This window comes from Sphaeramia orbicularis, chromosome 6 (genome assembly GCF_902148855.1).
Source record: "Sphaeramia orbicularis chromosome 6, fSphaOr1.1, whole genome shotgun sequence".
Lineage (NCBI taxonomy): Eukaryota > Metazoa > Chordata > Actinopteri > Kurtiformes > Apogonidae > Sphaeramia > Sphaeramia orbicularis.
Window position 1 is genome coordinate 19,860,469 of NC_043962.1, and position 20,078 is coordinate 19,880,546.

A 20,078-nucleotide genomic window follows, 5' to 3' on the forward strand; every position below is an offset into this window, starting at 1 on the left:
TATGAACTATGTTTTCAGCTCAAAAATGTCACATTTCATCACAATTAATGCTATATTTTCATGTCACAAATGGCCAAGTTATATTTTAACTGAATTTACCTGAAAAACAAATATTCTATTCTTTTAGATTCCCCAGTTTTTCTTACAAGATTCTATCCTACATATGACATGTTTTATTTTTACAGGTTCAATATGGAGTATGGTGCTGATCCATCCTGCTTATGTTACGCCAATAAATACATTAAGAATGTCACACGTCACTATTTAAATCAACAGTTTTCTAATAATAAGCATTTTTATAAAGAAATAACAATTCTATATTGTTATTTCCTCTTTAGTATGATGATAAACTATAGAATAAATAATTCTGATCCTAGTTTTTGCACAGGGATCATTTGTGGAAACGGTGACATGGCTGCCGAGCATCAGTATGATGGGATCCAGAACAACCGTGTCACATCCGTCCACTGCCACATTTTGTGTTTTTGTGTCAGCTGTTATTGTTTTAGATCCACAATACTAACATTTATGAATAAGAGGACAATTAGCAATAGTAAGTATATAAGTTTTTTACTAATAAAGTACTGGTACTGACCAGAGCATCATGGGTAATGTCACGTCCGTCCACCAGCAAAAGTTTTCACATACACGTGTTATTCAAAATCCAATATTTCTGAAAATATAGCTTCCACTGTCAAATAATATCAGTAGTCTGTGCACAAATGTGTTAGCATTATTTCAACACAGTTCTATGCATCTTACAACTTTTTTTTTGACAAAAATGGCCACTCATTTGACCCCGTAAGTCAATTTTAGCTGATATAATTAAATTAAGATCCTTTATTGTCAGTATATAGTATAATTTTTACCACACACTGAAATTCAGCCTGTGCTTTTAACTCATCTCTAGAATGTGTAGGAACACACCACAAACTAGGAGCACCGGGTATGCCATAGCAGGCTCCCTGGGAGCAAATGGGGGGTTAAGTGCCTTGCTCCAGGGCACATCAGCCAACAACTTTTTCTGCCAGTCGATGGAATCAAACTGACAACCCTTCAGTCACAAGCTGAGTCTCCACCCCTCTGGACCCTTTGAATCATTGAAACTTTCTTATTTTGCCTTCAAATTGAACATCTTGCCCTCTTCATAGGTTCTAAAGCTTGATATATTTGATGTATAAATAGTGTTTAACATATTTCAAGTGATAGAATCTATAAGGTGTAAAAGAATGTTCTTATAGATTTTAAGTCAAAACTAATGATTTTGCTGTATTTTCCACCATGATATTCAAATGAGTTCTGGTCAAAGGTCTTTATATGGCACTAGATGCATATTAAAAGCACTATTTAAGTATTATATACATGAATGATAAGTGGATACAATTGCAAAAGAGCTTTGATGTGATTTATAGGAAATGTTTTTAGTGCAAGATGATGGTAAATGGGGGTAACTTCAGCATCTGGAGGTTTAGATAGTTGGAGGAGATCAATTTATGGCATCATAAGATGGATCCTTCTACGAATCAAAAATTTCTTTCTGAATAAGTTTATGAATGCGGGCCAAGTGACAAACCCCTTCAGTTATGTACACGTCTAAAAGTCACAACAGAAAAGCTGTTTCTTAGGTGTCACCTGTGTACAACCAGAAGTGTGTCTTTTAATAGTGACATAAAAACATCTAAATGCAAGTATTAGTGACTCAAATGTAATCGACAGCTATGTCTGTGAGAAGGCTTCATGTACATGCATCTCTTTGTGAAATGCGGTAAAAGGTGACAAACCACACCAAAAGGAGGGGGGAAAAAAACATGCAAAGAAACATTTCCATGTTGCACAACTTTAATAGAATATCTTACCTAACTCTGTACAAATTGAAAAGAAATATTGCGCAAGTAACAAATTGTGAATAAGAACCAGTTAAGGCCATTGCTAGCACACGGTCCAATGTGGTAGATTTGACAATGTCAACCGTGGCTCTGAGAGATCTGTCCAACAAGATCTACAATCGTTCTTTTTAAAAAGAGAGAAAAGGGTGGGCATTACATCGGTCACTGCTTTAGATGACCAGTCACCAGGCAAATGTGTCCAACCAAAATCCAAGTGCAGTAAAAAACACATTGGCAACCTCTTCCATTTGTTTTCCACAGACATTCCACGGAATCATTAGACAATAACAGAAATACTTAGATATTCATAAACAACTTTAAATGTTGAAATACATTACATTGTGTTAATGAATTGGCAAACAATTTATTAACAGAGGACGTTTGTTTCTTCAATTATTTTGGCTTCTTGGCATCAGAGTTAGTGACAAAGACTTAAATCTTCCATATGATCAACTGATCCAAACTTCCTGTAACCCCCGGTAACCACCGCTGAGTCTCAATAATACTGTTATGAACCAGATAAATACCAAGATGTCATCTCTTATAAACAACTACAAAAGGTTAAGGGACGGCCACGATGTCTGCTTAAATCTATCATCTTTAAGGGAAATATTCACCGTATGAACTACATGTGACTAACAAAGAGGAGAGTTTTTGATATCTTTGTTAAAACATGTTGAAATAGCATATATTAGGGGCAAACAGGGTAGAGTAATATGACAAGTTTGAGGTGCAATCACATTATGTCCCTCTGTACATGCCTGTCATGAAATCTGTGTTACATGTGTCCAGTCAAGTGCTCAGTTTAAATGCTTACGCCCAATACACCTGGGCAGAAATGAGCAGTATTAATGCACAACGCAATCATATAATATCTCAAATGTGTTTTGATAATAAAAAACACGACTTGGCAGTATTCACGTTTTGTTGACCTGCTAAGCCCAAATGATTTGAGCTGATGAGAATGAGCCTAAAACTGCAGCTTCCCAAGATGCACCACTTCATACAGCTGCATGACACCAGAATAAATAGTCCAATGACATGAAAATGAACATTTAAAAAAGTAAATGTATGTCTCTTAAAAAACACCAAAAGCAAAAAGAAAAAAATAATAACTTCAGCAACCCCAGTGAATGATTAAGTTTAACTTGTTCAGCAGTATCCTGGTAAACTAACACTTATTTTGTTGGCATTAAAAAACCCTGAGTAACTGATTTATTTTCATGAAAACTAAAGTTGGGATCCATTCCTTTCCTATCTTTTTCCATAAGATGGCGCTTGCTCTGAGGTTCTTGGCAGTAGTTCCCTACTCCACCTTCCCAAAGAGGAAGACTGTTCCTATGCGATGCCATGTTATTACATTAGAGTCAAGTCACTTCCGCTTTATGTTCGAATGAAGCCAAATTAAAGGGGTGAAATGGGCGCAAGACAAAAGAAAAATAAGTCATGCACATTGTAAAAACGCAGTTGTTTGCGTTCTATTGCGTTCAGATGAGAGTTCATAAAAGGGCAGAGCCTGCAAGAGTAGGAGGACTTGCTGAGTGGCTAAGAATTGATTTGATGGACAGCAGGTCTCCATGTCCCCTGATCATCACCATGGTTACTGCTGTTTGCATTCGGCAGGCTGGGGTTGTTCTTTCTGTGGGGAACGAGACGGAAAGAAACCAGATTAGAAAACAGTGGAACGCAGAACAGGAGTAAAGCCACCGGGCGCTAACAGGAAGCTAGCCCAAACTAACAAGAAAGAAGCAGGCAAGAGACAGAGTGGAAGCAAGTTGGTTTTTTTTTATTTTTTTTACACCTGGTTTGGTACAACAGAAGGGAATGATGTTAGAAACCTGGGATGGGACGAGGAAAAACAAAGATGGAAAGAGCAGTCGCAGAGAGGGAAATGTATCTCGTATCTACCCAAGATGTGAGTTGAAAATGCTAAACATCAATGACTAGAAGGAGAATCAAGGATATAGAGAAAGAGAGCCAGCCAGAGTCAAAAACCTAAGCCAATGGATGAGACGGTGTGTGTAATGTATGCGGGACGCCATCCTTATTTCTCCCTTACCTAGAAATGCATGGAGTGAGAATGATTTGATTATGCCTGTAATGGGAGGGAATCCAGGGAGAGGGAGAGACAACAATATGCACAGTTTAATTGTCACATTGAAAAATGACAGTGAGCAGAGTGTGAAACTCATAAATGAGCGCTATTCTAGAAGAAAAAAAAAAAAGTAATACATAAGCTCACGGCAGGTACCACGAGAGGAAAACTAAGCACAACACGCTACTGAACACAACTCATTCTCAGACAAGGCAGCATTGTTGGTCGCTCCCAACGGATTCGCAACAGGACACATTACTCACTATCAGACATAATGGAGTGTAGTCACCTCCACTAAATGGCTCCATTACATAATATTTATTAGCCAACAGTTGAAGAGTAAGTGCAGAAAAAGCAAATACTTCTGTCTGCTGAGGTGGGTATTTGAGACACAACTAAAGACCTTGTGTGAAAGTGTGAGGGAGATTCCGCATGTGTTCTCATTGTCACGGTCTTAGTGTTACTCAGACTATTAATACTGCAAGTTTAACTAGATCACACTCAGGTGAAGTCATCCTAAAAATGGCAACATAGTTAAATACAAGAGAAAGATAGGACACACACCTTGGGATCAAAGTCTCCGTCGTCATCCTCGTCCTCATCGCCCTCCTCGTCTTGCTCCTGAGAGACAAAAACAGTCTTTGTTGACAGGACTGGTATCTTTTTAATGTTTCAGCAGTGACATGTGGTGGTGCAGGTGCAGACCCAGAGACAAAGTGGCATTACTAACCTCTTCGTCTCCCTCTTCCAGCTCCTCCTCTTCAAACTGCATTGGAAACATCAAAAGTGATAAAATTACACACCCACATGTGGCACAACCATACGCTTCAACAGAGCCAGAAGATGATTTAGTCAGCTGACATTTAATTTTGTGGCTTGTGTATGTTTGGGGGGAAAAAACACTCACGCTCTCGTCATCTTCCAGAGCCTCTCCGGTGAAGTACAGAACTGCTCTTGGAACTATTCTCTCGCGGAAGAAATGACCGATCTCAAAGTCTGTGGCTAGGGTGAACTCAGAGTCCTCATCCTACACGACGAGAGCATGGAGCAACAGTTACAACACGACCACAATACTGTTAAAGGAGACAATAAATAAGACGGTCATATTGTGAAGGAAATCTACTCACCATCTCTCCATCTGGTGAAGCTGAAAGAAAAGACAAATACAGATAATTTCAGCAAAAAGTACCTCAAATTAATGCATCACAATGACTTTAGGGGCTTATTCACTCATTTAACCAGTTAAGTCATAAGTGAATGTTTTTTGATTTTGTTTAGCTTCCAATAAGTCACATTCATACAGATCAGTGAAAGCCCATTTAAGGCAACAACTATGCTTATTAAACATGATGTCATATCATCCATAGGAAGTGACAGACCTTTGGCAAACAGCTGTCAGCCTCCACCACCCTGACATTAAAACTGACTAAAGGTGACATCACCACTTTAAGCTCTTCCTCCAATATCACTGTATCATGAGATTTAAGCTTCAACACCAGAAAACCAGTGGTCATGTTGACAAAGTAAATCATTTTACATTTATGGTATCTCTGTGATTTATGCATAGACATTTTCAAATGCATATGTATATGTAGCAGTGAATAGAAAGTGTTTTGTGGATAGAGACATTTGTTATTCTTACTCTTGTGCCTCGTTAAAACAGATAAAACTGGAAACAGAAAACGCCCTTCCTCTAATGGAAGACGTGGGTAAATAGGAAGGGTTGTGTTAACGTTGTCATGGTAAAAAAATGAAAGAGAAAAGAGAATCTTTTTCTTTTTTCCTATCGGAAAAATAAACAAAATTGACTAAATCATCACAAAGAAATGTTGCGGTGACATCCACATTGTACTGTCTTTTTGTGGACTGAATCAATTTTCACCAGACTAATTCTGCCTCTAGTACACTGAAATAAAGCATCTGCAGTAAAACACACAACCTCAGTCCCACATCAATAAACTACAGTTAAATCACATGCATACTTCACATGATCAGTGTGATACATAATCAGTATTAGACGGCCAACCCTCAGGCCCACACACCTGCGCACACTTTACAGAGAACTATTTATATCCACCATTCAAATACAGAGGACAGTGAACCACAAAGGCAAACATCAGCCAATAAGCGATCAGGTCAACTTCTCAGTCAGAATATGTCCAGGCATGTTTCATAAGAATGGTGGCTATACTGGAAAAACGATAGAGTCACAGAGTAACATCCCTAACTGACACCTTGACTTACTCATCATCTTGTACTATTTTTTTCACTGTTTTATTTCCTATACTAAAAGAAACAAAAATCACTTGATGATTTTATAATTTCAGTAAAGTTAATCTGAAGCCATATGTTAAAGAAAGCACATGGCTATGGGTTTGATGTCTTACTCAGTTGGTCTTAATGCTGACTTTCGCTACTGAGATGTAAAATTGTTTTAGTAGGACTAACATTCAGAAATGTGTTAAAGCTAAGAATAGTAAACCTGAGTTGGTGAAAAAGTTTCAATGCTTTGTGTACAAAGTCCACATTCAGTGGCTGACAAACTAACTGTTCCACCTACGCACACTAAGCATCTGAGTCTCAGGCTAAAGGTTTTGGTGCCACCTGCTGTTGAATTCAGCTTAATTACATGAACTGCAATAAACTCACAACATGTCTGTACAAGTTACTTTAATGCCTGCCAGTGAGCACTTTGGATCATGGTGTGGCTCTCCTTATCAATCCTTGAATCAAGAGCAATTAGAGGTTTCCTTACAGAGCTTGTGTTTAATGTATATGCACAGAAAATAGTAAACACAGCTTTCAATTTAATGAAAGTGGACAATTTTCAAAATTATATTAAAAACAGATTGGGGTTGTTCTGAAGGTTACACATACATGAGCAGTTACATCAACATCTCTACTAAATGCTGATGTACACAAGAAGAATACTGACAGTGACGAAAGTGAAGTGTGTTCGTTGCCTCACCTTTGACAGGGTTAAAGAAGTTGAAGAAAGAGTCGTTGGGAACCTGTTTGGTAACAGTGCGGACCGTGCCACGGCCTTTATGCTTCTGCTTCTTCTTTATAGTTTTCACTGTCACGTCCTTCCCCTTGTGCCAATCTATCTGACAGCTAGAAAGAGGAGGTGTATAGAAAGTGAGAGGTGGAAGAAAGCGAGGGCACAAAAATGGTAAAAGTTGGAAGTGAGAGGAGGATCATATGTGGGATTGCAGTAAATAGAGTATAATACAGAAGGAGTAGACAAAAACCACACAGTTTCCATTTCCGTTCCTTCAACTAAGCATTTAACTGTTAAAGTGTTTAACAGGTATGTTTCTGCTCTGTGCTCTCACCCTTCACAGTCAATGATCTCTGGACCCTCAAATGAGAAAGGATCTGAGGCATCAGGCTCTGACTTCATCTTGTAGACTTTAGTGAGGACAGCATTGTTGAAGTAACCATTGGGCTCAAAGTGGAACTCTAATGTAAAACTCTGAAAGATTTAGACAAAGAGAGATTATTTCAGTCAACCTCTTTGGACAATTCAAACAGTCTGCAATAATTTTCACACTATGGAGGAACTGACCATCGGCTGTCCTGGCTCAGAAAACTTGACTTGAATATCTTTAAGATGCTTTAGGATGGGCTCATCATGCTCCTGGTGGGTGATAAACAATTAGGTCAGACAAACACCCAACATTTTCAGATATATGTACAATTTCTACAGTCCCATATGAAACAAGAACTGCTGAATTGTACCTGAAGCATGTCACTGAGCATGTCCACACTTTTAAATATGGTGAGCCAGAACTCAGGGATGCCTTTTGGGTCTTCTTCTGGTGTGGCTTCTTCCTTCTTTGCATCCTCAATAGCAGCTTTTTCCTTAACTTCTTCCTGCAGGTGGTTGGCATAGAAGTCATTAAAATTCACCCATAACTCAACCTATACAACAGACTCGAGCATTTCATTTCAATAAAAATCTGCACCCAGGAAATGATGTTAACCATAACACCAGAGCAAGACTTGTTTGGAGATACAAAACATCAAGACCAAGATGAACAATGTACTTACAGCTAGCTCCTCCTCTTCTTCTCTGTCACTATGCCACTCACACTCCTCATCTGTGGGTTCTACTGTTCCTGTGACAATGTCTCGTCTCTGTGATTCATAGAAATTAAGACAAATTAACCCATTTGGATGTTTATTGAGAGATATCAGAGAGCGATCTGCCTTTTAAGTAAGCATGTCTTTTCAACCAGCACAGTGAAATCTAAACCATGACTTAGTCCCAAACAGGTGCTGCAGGATTACAGCTGTCAGTCTTCAGTGTGACTAAGAATGGCTGAGTTCTTGTCACTCACTCTGGAAATAGCCTTGACTGACAAAAGAACAGTTGACTACTCGTTCTGGCAGTATTTAATTTAGCACCAAGGATGGATTCTCACTGATCTTGAGTCAGATCAGAGGCATAAGGTCACCCAGTAGTGCAGGGAACAATTCCACTGAATGTTTGATTGTGGTAAACCAAAGCCAGTGTAACAGTTTTGTTTTGTTTTTACTAACACAAAGCTAACAAAATAAATCTATCTGATGTCACAGATAAGTAAAATGAAGTAAAAAAGTTATGTTATGAATAGATTTATTTATCATACCTTATCAAACAGTGGCTGATAGAGGGCAGAATATTTCCTCTCAAGGTCATGAACCTCCTCATAAAATTTGGCCTCTATGTTGGCACACTGCACCTGCAGCCTTTTCAAGGCGTGCACTCGCCTCTTCACTGCTTTGGGAAGCATGCTAAAAGACAAAAAAAAAAAATATAATAATAATAATAATAATAATAATTGCGTGAACTTGAATTAATAATCAGAAAGTGACACTGCACAGTTAATAGAAAGATTTTTCACCTCATAATAGTGCTTAAAAGATTCAAAGAAACTAATGATGGTTTTAAATAACTGAAATGTACCTAACAGATTTTATGAGGCATTTGAGTTTTACAACAATTACACAAGTCACAAAGAATACATTTTTACTGTTGTGTTTGGAAAGTTTTTGTTCTTTAAAAAAAAGGAAAGTTGTGTAAGCACTGAACATCTATGTAATAAGTTTGCATGGTCTGGCATGATTTCAACCTAGTCTTATTGGTTGTATTGACATAATCTTTTGTAGCCAACTAACATGATAACAGGCTACCTTGAGTCATGCTGCTATACTACTGTGTGGAATCAAAAGTGGAAGAAGGCCATTATGAAAGATTTAACTTGCACATATTGTATGCTATTTTACAATTGTTCAACACTTGTATGTTGACACTTTTGTGAATCCATATAATCACTGCCTTCTACTTCACATGACAAACACTCTGCAAATCTCCTGCACTTACCTTTCCAAGAAGTGGAAGCTGACAGGTCTGTCCATCTGCCCACTGGGATTTTGCATCCCTTGATCCCCTTTACCTGCCCAACAAAATAGAAGCATTAATACAGGTTTCAAAGGGTCATCCCACATATTATTATTACTATAGGTTAATAGCGAAGTTCTAAGTTCAGCTCAAACAATTTAAGAAAAATATTCAGCTCTAACTTTCATAGTGATCTTATGCTACTGCTTATGTTTGGACTGTAGCAGGATTAGTATCAATCTGCGGGAATTGATGAGGTCATAGTTTTTATGCATTATTTACTTTGTTTACATCTACTCACCTTTATTGGCGTCCATTACAAAGTGGCAGCACCTTCCTCTGTCAGAAAGAGATAATTTACATTAACCATAAACTCATCCTGAATTATATTCACTAAGCCAAATAGCAGCATGTAGATGACTAAATTGTTGATGTTCATTGCATTTCACCAACTGATCACAACTACATTTGATCAGAGTTTGAAGTACATGCGATAATTTCATGGGATGGGGTACAAAGTAGGGCTTGTCGTCAGCTGGGATGACGGGCAGACCAGCTGAGCTAACTTCAATAGCAACACTGGTGTTGAGCAAGCGCAGGCCGATGACGCATTGACATGTTAATGGCAGCCGGGTAAGGATATGACAACCCAAGTTAGCATGTTTCTGTTAGAAACATGTAATACGTCTTTTAGTGCCTCTGACAGTCATAGTGAACCATCTATTAAACGACATCCCCTTAACTCCCACGATAAGGTCGTCTTAGCGACAAGCAAATGCACATAATAACATATTTTGGGCGGTACCAAGAAATGGCAGCAGCTAACCGGGGTAGCTAACTAGCGACACACTACGAGCCAACGTGCTATGAACAATGCTTTAGGTTAGCTCAGCAAGTGCGAAGATTAACCCGTTTCTGGCCAACGCAAACAGGTCTTTTATGATGAACTGCATTATAAAGTAGCTGAGGTCACAAATAGGATGCCCTTTGACTGAGTAGATAACCTCGTATGTTCAACGAACACACGCTAGCCTGATGCTAGACGCATTGCCAAGCTAATATGAGCTAACTGTTAGCTACCGCTAGCTCGCGGGTTAATAAAAGCGTCAGAATAAATCACTTGCAGACACTTTACCACCAGCCTGTCACATCACCCTACTACATTATGACATTAGCGCCTAATTGTTTAAAACAATGGCAAGTGTTAGCGTTAATGAAAGGTTTAGGCGTACATGCTATTTAATCGATCTTACCTCTAACTGAGTGGAATTCTAGCTGGTCGCCTCGCTCACGCGTTTTCGCTCCAACCCTCACGCGCGAGCAGCACACACACGCTCTAGCATCTGTGATTCTCATTGGTTGGCAGGAGAGCGAGGGCATGGTGCTGCGTTCAAGTGGTGCGTTTCAACAGGTTTTCCTCAGTGTTAATGCAGAGAAACACTCATTTTTCTACTCACATTCATCACAAAACAAATATATTTCCAAGCCTTGGTGTAAATTACAAGTAAATTACCTTACGGTGTATGATAAAACATGACAAAAATCTGAGCTGTCTCTCAGCTGTATGTAATGTATTTACTCCAAGTAAACTTAATTTTCTTTACCTGTACTTTGTCATGGGCTGTTGCTGGAGAACTGTCCCATTTTCTGTGTCTGTTGTTTCTACAGCTGAAGCTTTTTACATATTCATGTTTTTTGTGGTTGCTGAAGTTTTTCTGATCAAAGCATTCTCTGATGTCCATTAAAATTGCCTTGTGTTATCAGAATGTGTAAGGCAGAATATTACCAATCACACTTCCACACAATGACAAAACACATTTGTTTAATGTCTATTTATTTACATCACAGTTTACACAATATCCAACAGTTTATATTCTCTTGATGAAATAAGTGTTCGTGTGGTGATCTAAAGGTTCAACTTAGATGAATGTCCACACACACAACCCAATGGCACTGTGATTTGCTCCTGCACACATCAAGAAGTTATGTTGAGTTTACACCATTTAAGATTTACACAGACACAATATATTGCTTTCCATTGTTTTCAGGTGATTTGGAAAGAGTAAATTGCCTGCAGGTTTGAGGGAATTCACTGTGTTAAATTTAACAGTATTTTGCAATATGCAGAATTAAAGTAGGAGCCAAAACCACTTTACCATTAGCAAGCTAAATAAACAGAACACCGTCAAGATTTCACTCAGTAGCAATAGTGAAAACACACTATGGATAAGGGATTAAAGTTACCATCATCATTTTTTTCAAATCACAAGGTAAGTTACAATATGTACTCACAAACTGAGTAAAATTTCCAATTAATTATTTTAATAAACACAGCCATAATGTCAGTTGGATAATGACTGGATGATTTAGGAGTGTCCTAATGTACTTCTGCAAATAAAACAAGAAAAGCATGAATGGAAAAAAAGAGAAACTGCTCTGTGGCTTACTGGTTACACTATGAGTCATTATGAGTCAAAATGTCCCAAATGTCCAGCTAAAACATGTCTGACAATGGCACCTTATAAAAATAAACACAGAGTTAACATTTGGTTTGTCTAAGAACAGTATTTTTTATTTATTTATTTTTTTTCATTCAATAGAACATAGTAGAGACAAATAAAGGCAGTCAGAGTAGGGAATTACATCTGTCAAATGTTATTAACCTGTCACGTAAGTAAGTAAGTAAGTAAGTAAGTAAATTTTATTTATAGAGCACTTTTCACAGAGTCACAAAGTGCTTTACAGTGCAAAGTACAAATAAACAGTACAAATAAAATACAATTAAAATACCATTAAAACACAATAAAATACAATTAAAATACAATTAAAATATGATAAATACATAACATGAATGACTGAAGGTTTTGCCTATACACTTAAGCAATCATGCCAAGGCTAATTAAAGATATGACTAAAACAAAATAAATAAAAATATATCGATAGTATTTGTTCATTTATTTGTTGCAAAAATACAAATTTTTATCAGTATTACAATAAAAACATAGTAAAGATTTCTCAGTGCAATCAACTTAACAATTAGTAACTCAGTAAATGTAATTTAATACAATAAAAACTGGTGTAGTTAATTTTACATGACATGCTGTGGCAATATCATTCTTCTGAATTCTAAATAGTGTATGACACCTTTTGTGCTACAGTTTAATAACTTAATTCCATTGCCTGTTACCTTTAAAAGTAAAGCCTAAATGTATGCAAATACTGTACATTCATATTTTTATAATATATTCCAACGACTGGAAAAAAGGTTTGGTCTTTTGATACATGTTGTGTGTGCCTCCTCAGAACATGTTTACACCACAAGAGGGCTTCATACATCCATGCCTCAAAGCAAACAGTGACTAGTCGTGACTCTACAGTGATGGATGCTGTCACAGTTGAAAAAATGTCTGAAAAAGTAAAAATGTGGCAAAGTTATTTTAATGAGACGTAAAAATTTTTGCCTGAATGCCCAGCAAATATAAGTGATCACGCACAACATACTCTTCATGCATACATTGTATAATGTGTTTATGGTGTCGTTTATTATTCTTTTAAAAATATTTTACAGCAAGAAGAAAATGTATTTCTGTACAATGGAACTGAAAGAAAAAATAACTGAAAACAAGGCATTATCAAAGTGTATCAGCGTGGTGGGTTGGTCATTCTGAATGACAGATGTTTTGTCACATAACATTAGTGTTTCGATGTGACATGGGAAGTGACTAAAGCAAAATGAGGGGAATAATAAATATGTTTGACAGACATTTTTCAAAGTGCATAGAAGTGTGACTAGCTTTAAGTCATTTTCATTCACTTTTCATTTATTCACAACTGAGATCAGAAATATTTCACCTGGAGCGCTCAAAAAACCTGTCACAAATCTAACTGATAATCTCAGTTGTGACCAGATGTTCATTTTTACTGTCTAGTTTTCAAATCCACTGCTCCAGGAAGAATTTTTGTTTTTATCTTTGTGTTACTATCTTTGTGTTGCTTTTTTTTTTTTTATTCCGGAAATGAGCTGTTCAGTACCAAAGACACTAAAATCTGACATTATTTCTGTTTGCTATCAACCACTGCAACGTCTACACACTTGAGAGGAAGTGACAGCACCGGAGCCCCTCCGGGAACAATAGTGGTGACCAGGCTTTGTGCCTGTCACTGTGTGACATTTACCAGCAGCATCTGTACTCACAGAGGAAATCAAATGTGATTGTGTAGCATTTGGGATGCGCTTAGGATGTAGAAACAAGAGTACAGTAATCACTATTTTTGGAAGTGTGATTGTGGTGCTATTTGAAATGGAAACAGTGGCTTCATGTGCTGCAGTACCTTGTGACCTATAACCTTAGTGTGATGTGGGTGAATTTCCACATAAAAGTCAGACAACAAAAGTGACTTCCGATTGAGTCATCTAAAGGCTTTTGTAACAGGTTTACCACCCTCCCTACTACGCTGGACTGATAAGACAATAGCAACACCTGCAGCTCATGTCTTCAGCTGCTTTACAGCCCATCACAACGTCCCCAACTCCCACATTACACCCCTCACAGTCTTTTATCCCCAGCTCCTGAGTGGGCATTGACACACACCTGGCTGTTTAGATCTTATGTACACTTGTGCATCTCTTGTCTGGTCAAATGGTCCTCAGCTGTTGGTGGCTTAATGTGCATGCATATATTTAATTCTGTGAGTGGTGACCATATTTGCTCTGCACATACAGACAGAGCAAGATAAACCCTTATCACAGTCTGGTTGAAGCTTTCAGATGGGTAGATAGTAGCCAAAATGTGTAGGTCTATATCTAATCAGCAAGAAGCACTGCACATGGGTAGATGGTAGATGGTAGATATCACCAGTCCAGGTACTCCACAGAGGTCGTGGTTTGTCTTGAATCCCCAGCGGAGGAATCACAGATCAGAGTTCACCACCTCTATGACCATTCTGCTTTAGTGATGTAACAACAAGCACAGCCCGAAGCCTAATCTGCCTTCTCTCTAACCCAAACCTGTATCGGTCAAATGCCTGTTATCTGTCACAAACAGAAGTATTAACTGTCTGTCTGTTCAGCCTTTTCACTTCATTTTTATCTCATCTGTTTCTCTTATTTTATGACTCTGTAACTTCAAGTCTTTATTTCTACCTTTGTAATTTTAACCCCCTGTCCATTTTTAGAATTGGATGCTAATTTAGACTATCACAAATAATAATAGAAAATGTGTGTTTCTGATCATCTTTATCTCATCTATTTCTTTTATTTTATGACTTCGTAACTTCAAGTCTTTATTTCCTCCTTTATAATTTTAATTCTATTTTTAGAATTGGATGCTAATTTAGACTGAATGTGTGTTTCTGATCATCTGTGGATTAGTTTGTTCTCAATTTCCCACATCCAAAACTATTACAGATCTTAAAGCCCTCAACAGATGTTATGTTTGAGATTCATTACATTAGTTGTCTAATTGGTGACACATTGATAAAGTTTCCTTTGTGCCTCCTGCAAAATTCCTCCTATTATCAGCTCCAGCTCATGAATAGAAATGTATGGGTAAAATCATAAAGTAATGACTAACCTTTGAATGTAGTTATGACATTTTCATGCATTGATTAGTTATTAGCATTGATTGAAATGGGAACATGTACGGTGTAGACAGATGTGTGGAATAATACCAAATCAATACTTATTCAGTGTAAAGATGGAGGACATTTCTTGCTTATATCTGTAAAAAAAAAAAGAAAGTGGAGTAAAACAATCCTGGTTTGAAAAGTTCTTATCAGTGGCTTATTGTTTGCTGTCTTTCTTTCTATGTCTTTGTTTCTTTGTTTTTCTTCACTTGAGCCAACACATGCGCAAGCACACCCACACCCACCACAAACTGAAATCCTTCTGAAAGTGGATGTCATGATTCCACTTGTATTTTTCCGTTGATTGAACATGTAGCAGCAGCATACACGCTGGCTCACCTCATCCCACAGGGTATTGGTTTTGTGAATGAAGTGGCCAAACTCCCAGATGGCTGTATTGATATGGTCAGGAGCACTGGGCTGTGTATATGAGGCGTCCTGCTCCTGCATCCTCCGCCGTCCATTAAGCCCCTCTCCTTCTAACGCATGGGTAATGGTCTATCTGCACACCATAATCAGACAGACACACACATCAACTGTAAAAAGCCATCAAAATACGACACACAAACAAGAGCGCACACAACGGACCCATTGACACAGCTGCAGTCATTATTCACAGGAGGTGGTCTTGGGTGGGGTGGGGGTGGGGGGTTAGGGATGAAAAATGGCAAACGGAACTACTATATCTCCTCAGAGGTGGCTGTGTCAGAAGGCCCTGCATGCGTAACAAATTTAACAGAGACATCGATCCAACTTATGGCAGCCTGACTTCTCTGCTCACACTTTACAAGATTTTAGTGCAATTTACTTTCATCTGCACCAATAAGCAATTACAGTCGTGACATCTTGTTTGTTTGTTTTTCTATTTGTCGTCCTCTGTGCTCTCTGCAACTTTTATTCTGCAACAGCAACTAAACCTTTTAGTCAAAAAGGCAACAACGACGCATAGCACCTATAACACCCCCCACCCCACCCCACCCCACCCCACCCCACACACACACACACACACACACACACAATGGCAAATGTTTTTGTGTGTCTTGAAAATCAGAGACTATTTTTTTCCATCTCCTGTCATTTCAGCATCAAAAAATGACAACAAATCTGGATTTATTCATATTCTGGCAGTTTAGGGTTTCCTTTAAAGCAGTGTTTTTCAACCTTGGGCTCGGGGCCCCACGTGGAGTCACCTGGAATTCAAATGGGATTGCCTGAAATTTCTAGTAATTGATAAAAATAAAAAAATACTAATAAAAAATATATGGTGAGTTGAGAGAGACAATCACAATACACAAAAGACATGACAAACTCTGAAGCTGAAACTGAAGCACTGTGTTACTGTTTATCTGTCAAATGTTCATTGTGGTCAGTTTCAGATGCTGCAGCTTTTTCATAATTCATAGTTTGAGTTCTTGTTTGTTCAGTATTAATTGTCAGCCTTGTAAATACAAGCTGGACTGACTGTACATATCCTGACCAATGAAAATAAAATTCTCACTTTGTGCATTAATCTACACCTGGATTTTCCGCTTTTGTCCATGATAATATACATTATATAGACTAAATGTCATCTAAATTAACATTTATTTGCAACATAGTATAGCAAACTATTACATGATCAAAAACAAATTAGTTTTAGCAAAAAAAAAAAAAAAAAAAAAAAAAAAGTCTCCATTTTGTATGTCTGGGTTCGCCAGAAATTTGTGATGTTAAAATGGGGTCACAGGACAAAAAAGATTGGGAACCACTGCTTTAAAGGATGCACTAACATTCATGTTGCACTATTGTAATAACTGATGATAGGATAAATAGTTAATACTAATAGCAACTAGTTACATCTGTTGAGTATAAAATGTTTTCTTTTTTTAAAGTTGTAAATCACTACACTTCTCTGTCCTAAAGTTTGTTCTGTTCAGACAAAACGACCAAGTTTTACGTTCACCTTGGACTGTACTCAGTATGAATCATCTGTTGTGCAAATTTTAAAGAAGAGGCTGATTTTTTTTAACAGTGTCATAGATTTCATCCTCGGTCAATTACACAGAGGCTGTTTTGCTAAACGTGGATGCAAAGAAGATGTCCTCTATTGTAGTAGTAATTACTAAATAAGCCTCATCCTGACAGTCACTGTGCAAAAAGACAACAATGTCTGAAGAGGACATGTCCTCTCAAAAGCATCAGGTTACTAAATTATTAACCCTTTGGGCATATGTATTAATGAGTGTAGTAACAGCTTACCAATACGGAGCTATTTAGAAGAGTGATTATAAAACACAAACAGCAAAAGTTTTTGAGGCTATTTTAGCTGCAGCGTTAACTCATCCATTCCTGTGTGCAAATGCATTTAATTTGAATGCTGGCTCCTAATGTTAATTAATGGCCTTAACTAAATGCTGTTATGTGGCAGGTTAGAGGCAGTTTGCCCCTCACTTCATTTCATTTCACGTCCCAGACACTCTGCTGTTTGTTGTTCTGTGCTTTCTTTTGAGAAGGGAACTACAGCCCAGTTCGACTTCCTCCTTATGGGCAACTGACTCTGTCCACTGGGAGAATGGAAGGCCTACAGGCTCTTATGGAGAGATGAAAACAAATGCAGTTACCACTGGTACCTTCAGAGACAAAAGTTAGATATGACTGTGAAGCATTCCACTGCTTTCAGTCTGTTCAGGGACATGGGGTCCCTAACTCAGCGACGCCTCTTTACTTTCAAGCTGATGGAAAGTTCATTTTCCACTGGTGGAATAGGGCAGGACACATGCATGGATCTCTGTAGAGTTAATCACAACAGCTCCAAAGACATTTGATTAATTTGGGTCTGGGGTCCACAGTCAGGTGGCGGGATGACCGTCAGGAAACTAAGGTCTTTTTGACCCAGCACTTTAGAGAAGTGTTGTGGGCTCACATGAAGATGAAATAGGAGACCCTTCTCAACTTATCTGAGAAGTCCCAGACATGGAAATCCACATGAAGAGTTCTAAAGGTCACCAGGTCAGTGGTCACCACAACCAGAGGAGAAACACTTGTGAGTGTGAGAAGTGTGAGAAACACTTCAATAAAAGTGAGGGAAAGAAAGTGACAGAAAAACTGTCATTCATTAAAGCTGCCAGTGAACTGAAAAAGGAATATGGAGCTAGAAGACAACATTTTGGGGTGGCCATGGCTCAGGTGGTAGAGCGGGTCGTCCAATAATCGAAGGGTTGGCGGTTCGAATCCCACTCTATCCTAGTCAGTCCGTTGTGTCCTTGGGCAAGACACTTCACCCTCCTTGCCTCCAGTGCCACTCACACTGGTGTATGAATGTGTATGAATGTTCGGTAGTGGTCAGAGGGGCTGTAGGCGCGAATTGGCAGCCACGCTTCTGTCAGTCTGCCCCAGGGCAGCTGTGGCTACAAATGTAGTTTACCACCACCAGAGGGAGAATGTGAGAGCGAATGAATAATGGATCAATAATGTAAAGCGCTTTGGGTGTCTAGAAAAGCGCTATATAAAATCCAGTCCATTATTATTATTTTGGGTAAGATCAACAGACATCCTTGTGTCTTTGTTCCTCTCTTCATCCACCTCAACAGTGGCAAGGCAGGTTTGTTTCTATAGCACATTTCATGTACAAGACAATTCAAAGTGCTTTACATAAAACATCAAAAGCATTACAGCAGAAGCAATAAAAAGTATAGGCATGAGAAAAACAAACAAACAAACAAACAAAAAAATATCAGAGAAATAAACAGATAAAACGGACAGTGGTGAGATTCCTGTAGTTAATGTGGGAACAGACGATGTGTGGTTACAACCACACATACAAACAGATGAGTTGGATGTTGCACGTAGATGTTCAGTCCTCACACTGAAGAGACAGCAACAAAGCATAACCTGCCAAGGAGCCCTGGCAAAGGCCAAGACAGCTTTGTGTATTCCCAGTACCTTGTGCCTTTCAGAGAAGGGCATTTTTGGCCATCAGGGATTTCATTTCATACTTCTGAACAATATTAGAGTAATTTTTTTATAATCCTTTGATACTCATTTCTTAAGAACACAATATCAAAGTGATGCAGAAATGTCAGTTGTTTTAATTTGAGGTCAGATACTACTGACAAATTATCATTCACACAGACCTGCAAGGATTTCTAGGATCTGTCATAGGAAACTGAAGCTAAAAAAGTGGTAATGAACCTATAGTAGAACATCAGACAGACATAGAAAGAACTCTAGATCCTCACTGGCTACCAAAATGGAGACACAAGAACAGTCAGAACAGCTTGGTGACAGTTGGTAATGTGGACAGAGCAGAGGAGATCACTCAGTTTGACACAACTGGTACAACCACACCCACTCATTCTCCCTCCACTGCAGCTCCAGCTCCATCTACATTAGCTATTCCTCTACTCTGGGATTGCACCTGCCTCCTCCTCCATCTCCTTCATAAGTGTTCATCCCCACCACAGCGGCTGCAACACTTCACACACTTGGACACACACCTGGACTCACAGGCTTGAGGATGAAGCTAAGGAAACCATGTCCTGGAAAGGCAGCTAACCCTGACAGCATGTCGGATGGGTGACGTTCAGAAGATTTCCAACCTGAGTTTATGGTTGGGGAGGGTCCCAGGTCTGTGGCAAACATCATGTAGTAGCCAATGTACAGCAATGACTAAAGACTGGTGGCCATGATGTTATGAAGACCATAGAGCAGGGGTGTCAAACTCATTTTAGTTCAGTTCCACATTCAGCCCAGTTTGATCTCAAGTGGGCCGAACCACTAAATAATAACAGTGAAAAAAGTAACATTATTTTATGATCAGGTTTACATCTACAAAGTTTCCTTAAAAATCTTAATAAGATGAACAACTTGAATTGTCTTAAGAAAAACAAGTGCAATTTTAACAATATCATTCCTCGGTTTATCAGTTTATCATTTACACAAGTGCATTACAATCGCACAAAACATTTAGTAACAGGCAGAATATTGGTAAAATTGCATTTACTTTTCTTAAGACATTTCCGTTTGTTCATATTTGTACAGGTTATTCACATTTTTTGTAAAAGAATAGTTTGGTAAAGTAAACTTTTTCCTGTCCTTTTATTTTTTT

The 20,078-nt window shown here is 38.3% G+C and overlaps 1 protein-coding gene across 2 annotated transcripts; it reads right to left on the reverse strand.

Annotated features, from left to right (window-relative positions):
• Positions 1-1,817: 1,817 nt before the first annotated feature.
• On the reverse strand, positions 1,818-10,704 carry nap1l4a (nucleosome assembly protein 1-like 4a). Of its 2 annotated transcripts, XM_030136581.1 has the most exons (15): positions 10,621-10,704; positions 9,669-9,706; positions 9,350-9,422; positions 8,616-8,760; positions 8,035-8,121; positions 7,723-7,857; positions 7,550-7,621; positions 7,317-7,456; positions 6,950-7,095; positions 5,109-5,128; positions 4,889-5,008; positions 4,712-4,747; positions 4,546-4,602; positions 3,946-3,981; positions 1,818-3,525 (listed from the first exon to the last, which is right to left on the reverse strand). In XM_030136581.1, exons 2-14 carry the CDS (start codon positions 9,682-9,684, stop codon positions 3,976-3,978), a joined length of 1,053 nt encoding a protein of 350 aa, XP_029992441.1. In that variant the 5' UTR covers positions 9,685-9,706; positions 10,621-10,704; the 3' UTR covers positions 1,818-3,525; positions 3,946-3,975. The 2 variants fall into 2 exon arrangements, with proteins under 2 accessions (XP_029992441.1, XP_029992439.1); XM_030136579.1 differs by lacking the exon at positions 3,946-3,981.
• Positions 10,705-20,078: the final 9,374 nt, after the last annotated feature.